Source organism: Rutilus rutilus, assembly GCF_951802725.1.
Source record: "Rutilus rutilus genome assembly, chromosome: 6".
Classification (NCBI taxonomy): domain Eukaryota; kingdom Metazoa; phylum Chordata; class Actinopteri; order Cypriniformes; family Leuciscidae; genus Rutilus; species Rutilus rutilus.
In genome coordinates this window covers 46,442,086-46,448,085 of record NC_140214.1, presented here as the reverse complement: position 1 = coordinate 46,448,085, position 6,000 = coordinate 46,442,086, and the positions used below count along the sequence as shown (strand labels likewise).

The 6,000-nt window shown below is 42.5% G+C and overlaps 1 protein-coding gene across 2 annotated transcripts in view; it reads right to left on the bottom strand.

Moving 5' to 3' along the window:
• Positions 1 to 2,265: 2,265 nt before the first annotated feature.
• Positions 2,266 to 6,000, bottom strand: part of tns3 (tensin 3) — a 59,183-nt gene continuing 55,448 nt past the window's right edge. For both annotated transcript variants that reach the window (XM_084410853.1, XM_084410854.1), the window contains 3 exons: positions 3,633 to 3,701; positions 3,523 to 3,552; positions 2,266 to 3,432 (listed from right to left, as the gene is read on the bottom strand). In XM_084410853.1, the coding sequence (XP_084266979.1) occupies positions 3,291 to 3,432; positions 3,523 to 3,552; positions 3,633 to 3,701 (241 nt within the window). In that variant the 3' untranslated portion in view covers positions 2,266 to 3,290. The remainder of the gene's footprint in view (positions 3,433 to 3,522; positions 3,553 to 3,632; positions 3,702 to 6,000) is intronic.

Below are 6,000 nucleotides of genomic sequence, written 5' to 3'. Positions count from 1 at the left end.
TAATGCTGTTCTGTACATGTATTTACATAAAGAATGCATGATGCAAATAAAAAACTACAACAAATCATTAGAGAGTGAAGCTCCAATATCGTCACCAAATCATTATTGTTGATTATTGCTCCTGATATTGTAATAATGATCATTACTGTCGATTAATAGATTGCTTCTGTGGTGGAAAAAAAAGCATGTCATATTCTGGCTACAGGCGAAGCAATAATAATCGTTTATGAATGGATTAATGAAGCCTTCACACTGGTTAGTTCCAGCAGTGTTGCTCCAGAGCACCTGGAAGCTTTTGGTGATCCTGGAGACATTGATTAGCTATGTTTAATTAAGGCTAGAGCTAACGCTAGCACTGTCAGCCAACTCACGGTTATAGAGTCATTATAAATAAACATCACTTTGGTATTATATGTGTAGAACGGCTTATAAACATGATATTATATGTTAGATTATCAATGGTTTACTCAACACGCTAGCAAGCAGTTCTTCTGGCGATTAGCAGCACAAAAGCCCGTCAGGTGTGTCTCGTATAGCAGAAATAATGTTAAAGTTCCCGTAACCACTTTAAACTTGTTTCATTATATGAATTAAATCATTTTACAAATTTAGTTAGTTAAAAAAAAAAAAAAAAAAAAGATGAATAGGACTTAAAATAGCCTAAACCAGGGGTTTTCAAATTGGGTGAATGTGAGCCTCCCCTTAGAGTAGGTAAGGACAGCCGAGCCCCCCCTTCCCCAAAATCCCGTCCGCCTGCCCTAACCCACACACGCCTCTGCAGTAAATGCCAACTTTTGTGTGTTCCAGGCAATGATGAGTTTCAATAACAACTGACAATGGACAGCTCTCTGATCAATGAACGACAACGCTGTTTGTTTAACAGTCAACTGCATTGAAGGCATGTTATCAGATCGAACAGATTCTTTTTTACGAACACATTTTTTTAACGATTTCAGCCACATAAAACCTCAGATTAATACGGAGCCTGGGAAGTCACCTATGGGAGAAAAAAAACAATCCGTGGCGACGGTTTTGCAATCCGTCCGCTCAGTTTATAAACAGTACTCACGAATTCTCAAACGGTTCCCTTGGTTTAACAAATCGTGCACACGAGTTTCTATCCGCGCTCTCAGACTTGAAAACCGTGCCCACGCTTTCGCAATCCGTTCCCACGGGTTTGTAAACTGTACTCACGGATTTGTGGCTCGCCCTCATTTTAGAAGAACACCAGGAGGTACGTTGTTAACGAATCTTATTGTATATTGTTTTATTGTGTATTAAGTGGAATACATCAAATTGTCGTGATTCTCAGTTGTAGCGGGTATGGGGTGGAATATATACGATTTAACACGACGCGCATCAAAATCTTTTGTTTATTTGTGATAATCTTAGCACTTTAGTATTATTGTCTAACCTGTATTATGACTGATATTTGACGAATTGCGTTGTTCCTTTTTTGTACGTTTTGGACAAAAGCGTCTTCTAAATATGTAGCCTAATGTAATAATAATTATTATTATTATTTGTGTTTAACTATAAATGAGTTCACTTACTAATACAGTAATATATTTGTCATAAAATAATTTATCAATGCTTTATTTTTATAGGCTATAACCTTTTACAGTTTTGGATAACATTTTTTGCATAATTTTTGCTTAAAAATAAAGCATTCATAAATTATTTTATGATAAACCTATTACTGTCTTAAGTGAACTCATTAATAGTTATAAACTCAAATAATAATAAAAATAATTATTATTATTACATTTCAGGCTACATATTTAGAAGACACTTTTGTCCAAAACTTACAAAAAGGGAACAAAGCAATTCGTCAAATATCAGTCATAATACAGATTATCACAAATAAACAAAAGATTTTGATGCGCGTCGTATTAAATCGTATATATTCCACCCCATACCCGCTACAACTGAGAATCACTTTAAGCATGCAGACGCAGTCAAGACAAGTTGATGTATTCCACTTAATACACAATAAAACAATATACAATAAGATTCGTTAACAACGTACCTCCTGGTGTTCTTCTAAAATGAAGGCGAGCCACAAATCCGTGAGGACAGTTTACAAACCCGTGGGAACGGATTATGAATTTGTACAGACTGCAAAAACTGAAGGCACGGTTTTCAAGTCTGAGAGCGCGGATTAGAAGCTCGTGGGTACGGTTTGTTAAACCGAGGGAACAGTTTGAGAATTTGTGAGTACGGTTTATAAACTGAGCGGACGGATTGCAAAGGCTCCGTATCCTCCCTTAATGCTGACTTTGGAGACAATAATACATAGAATTGTCTAACACATAGAATTGACCACATTGTAAAAGGATTGCCATGGAAGGACACAGATGAAGTACATGAACAGACATTCAGTACTGAAAACACAGCACAAATCTTCCATTTATTTCTGTTCAGTATGCTGAGATTGAGTGTGTGTGTGGTTGTGAAAATCACCAGTGACTTCAACAAGATCAAGTATAAATAATCAGAGCCCTTAAAAGTAGTGTGTGTCTCACTGTAGTGTGCACATGTAGTCAGCACATGTATATTATAACAGACTGAAACAGGCTTTACATGTGACAGCCGCTCACTGGCTCAGTTCTGTTATTAACAATCCATTAATCCACAGAAGAATACAAGTCATAAAGCCAAGCCCAAATCTCAACAAACTTAATATAGATATTGCTGTACATCACATAACCGCCGCCTCTCCTTCACAAATACTGCTATCAGTTTATATAAGAAGAAAAGATAAGATACACACATGTCTTAGAGCAGAAGATGTGAGGACTGACTCTGCCAGCACTGAGGACATTACACTGAGAAACTAGAGACATTTTAAAACATTTTATATGCATAACATTTCTTTTATATATGAAATATAAACAGTTCAGATTTTTTTTTTTCTCTAGAAAACTTGGCAAATGGAGATTTACGAGTAAAAAATATGATAAAATACTAAATATATAGACATCTAAAAAAGCAACGACATTATAAAGACGTTTTTGGTTTATGTCATCAGTAGTAGAATACATTAAATCACAGAAAACTAAAAAATAGTTTTAAAAAGCTCGTACACGCATATATTGAGATTTATTTTCAGTAAGAATAATTCCTTTGAGTCTGTGTCCACGATACATACACTTTCAATACAAAAATATACAGAACAATGTACATGTTTCATTTGTCATGTGATCAAAAACGGTCCCACGTCTTTCAGCTCATTGGAGGAAATCTGTTGATCGGCACTAGTCTCGACAGGCCACGCCCTCTTCATGACATCACACCTTCTGTGAGCCAATCATGACCCTGGAGACGAAGTTGACGATGGCGCTGGCGGGCTGCTCGGGGTCGTGCTCCGCGAACACGTGACACTCGTTCTCCATGCTACTGCCCGCTTTCCGGGCCACGAACCCAAAGACCCTGCCGGGGGGGAAGAGCTGTTACTCCTGTTAACATGATGAAGGAGAACTGACCCGTTCTGGGCTACACCTGAAACACAGTCGTACTCACTTCGCTGAGCTGCAGCCGTCTCGTCTCCACCTGTGAATGAACACGGAGAAACAGTGAAAACGCCTATAGAAACTCAAGATGAAGTACATGAAAGTGCAGAAGGGACTCACTTCCGGTCCTGAGGGTCCAGAGCACAGAATATGACTGTGCCGACAGCATAGTGTCTTCTGAAGAACAGTCTAGAAAGACAACAGGGTTCATCAGCTCCATGAATATGAATCTGTTCCTGGAGCTCAAACAGTAGAGCGCTGGCGCTTGCAACGCCAAGGTCATGGGTTCGATTCCCAGGGAAAGCAAGAACTGGTAGGAATGTAAACGTGTATCTTGAAATGCAATGCAAGTCGCTTTGGATGAAAGCATCTGCCAAATGCATAAATGTAATGTAAATCTATATTACTCACAAGCGCTGAAGCCCTCGCAAACCAGAGCGACTTCAGGAACTGTGCATCTAAATGTCTGTGTTTGGTGACAGTAGCCGCGTTTCCATTACCCTTTAAATTGTGCAAATTTAAATTTAAAATACACGTCAATTTAGCAAAAACTCACATAAATCGCCCAAAAAAATGTAACGCTCGCATGAGGTGGTGTTGCAGGCAATTCGATAAAGCAATATTCGCAAAACTGCAATGGAAACAGATGTTCTGCGTTCACAGGTCACATGACGTAGATGGAGCGGTGTGTTTGCAGGTCACATGACGTAGATGGAGCGGTGTGTTTGCAGGTCACATGACGTAGATGGAGCGGTGTGTTTGCAGGTCACATGACGTAGATGGAGCGGTGTGTTTGCAGGTCACATGACGTAGATGGAGCGGTGTGTTTGCAGGTCACGTGACGTAGATGGAGCGGTGTGTTTGCAGGTCACATGACGTAAATGGAGCGGTGTGTTTGCAGGTCACATGACGTAAATGGAGCGGTGTGTTTGCAGGTCACATGACGTAGAGCGGTGTGTTTGCAGGTCACATGACGTAGATGGAGCGGTGTGTGTTTGCAGGTCACATGACGTAAATGGAGCGGTGTGTTTGCAGGTCACATGACGTAGATGGAGCGGTGTGTTTGTAGGTCACATGACGTAGAGCGGTGTGTTTGCAGGTCACATGACGTAGATGGAGCGGTGTGTTTGCAGGTCACATGACGTAGATGGAGCGGTGTGTTTGTAGGTCACATGACGTAGATGGAGCGGTGTGTTTGCAGGTCACATGACATAGATGGAGCGGTGTGTTTGCAGGTCACATGACGTAGAGCAGTGTGTTTGCAGGTCACGTGACGTAGATGGAGCGGTGTGTTTGCAGGTCACATGACGTAGATGGAGCGGTGTGTTTGCAGGTCACATGACGTAGATGGAGCGGTGTGTTTGTAGGTCACATGACGTAGATGGAGCGGTGTGTTTGTAGGTCACATGACGTAGATGGAGCGGTGTGTTTGTAGGTCACATGACGTAGATGGAGCGGTGTGTTTGCAGGTCACATGACGTAGATGGAGCGGTGTGTTTGTAGGTCACATGACGTAGATGGAGCGGTGTGTTTGTAGGTCACATGACGTAGATGGAGCGGTGTGTTTGCAGGTCACATGACGTAGATGGAGCGGTGTGTTTGCAGGTCACATGACGTAGATGGAGCGGTGTGTTTGCAGGTCACGTGACGTAGATGGAGCGGTGTGTTTGCAGGTCACATGACGTAAATGGAGCGGTGTGTTTGCAGGTCACATGACGTAAATGGAGCGGTGTGTTTGCAGGTCACATGACGTAGAGCGGTGTGTTTGCAGGTCACATGACGTAGATGGAGCGGTGTGTGTTTGCAGGTCACGTGACGTAGATGGAGCGGTGTGTTTGCAGGTCACATGACGTAAATGGAGCGGTGTGTTTGCAGGTCACATGACGTAAATGGAGCGGTGTGTTTGCAGGTCACATGACGTAGAGCGGTGTGTTTGCAGGTCACATGACGTAGATGGAGCGGTGTGTGTTTGCAGGTCACATGACGTAAATGGAGCGGTGTGTTTGCAGGTCACATGACGTAGATGGAGCGGTGTGTTTGTAGGTCACATGACGTAGAGCGGTGTGTTTGCAGGTCACATGACGTAGATGGAGCGGTGTGTTTGCAGGTCACATGACGTAGATGGAGCGGTGTGTTTGTAGGTCACATGACGTAGATGGAGCGGTGTGTTTGCAGGTCACATGACATAGATGGAGCGGTGTGTTTGCAGGTCACATGACGTAGAGCGGTGTGTTTGCAGGTCACATGACGTAGATGGAGCGGTGTGTTTGCAGGTCACATGACGTAGATGGAGCGGTGTGTTTGTAGGTCACATGACGTAGATGGAGCGGTGTGTTTGCAGGTCACATGACGTAGATGGAGCGGTGTGTTTGCAGGTCACATGACGTAGATGGAGCGGTGTGTTTGCAGGTCACATGACATAGATGGAGCGGTGTGTTTGCAGGTCACATGACGTAGAGCGGTGTGTTTGCAGGTCACATGACGTAGA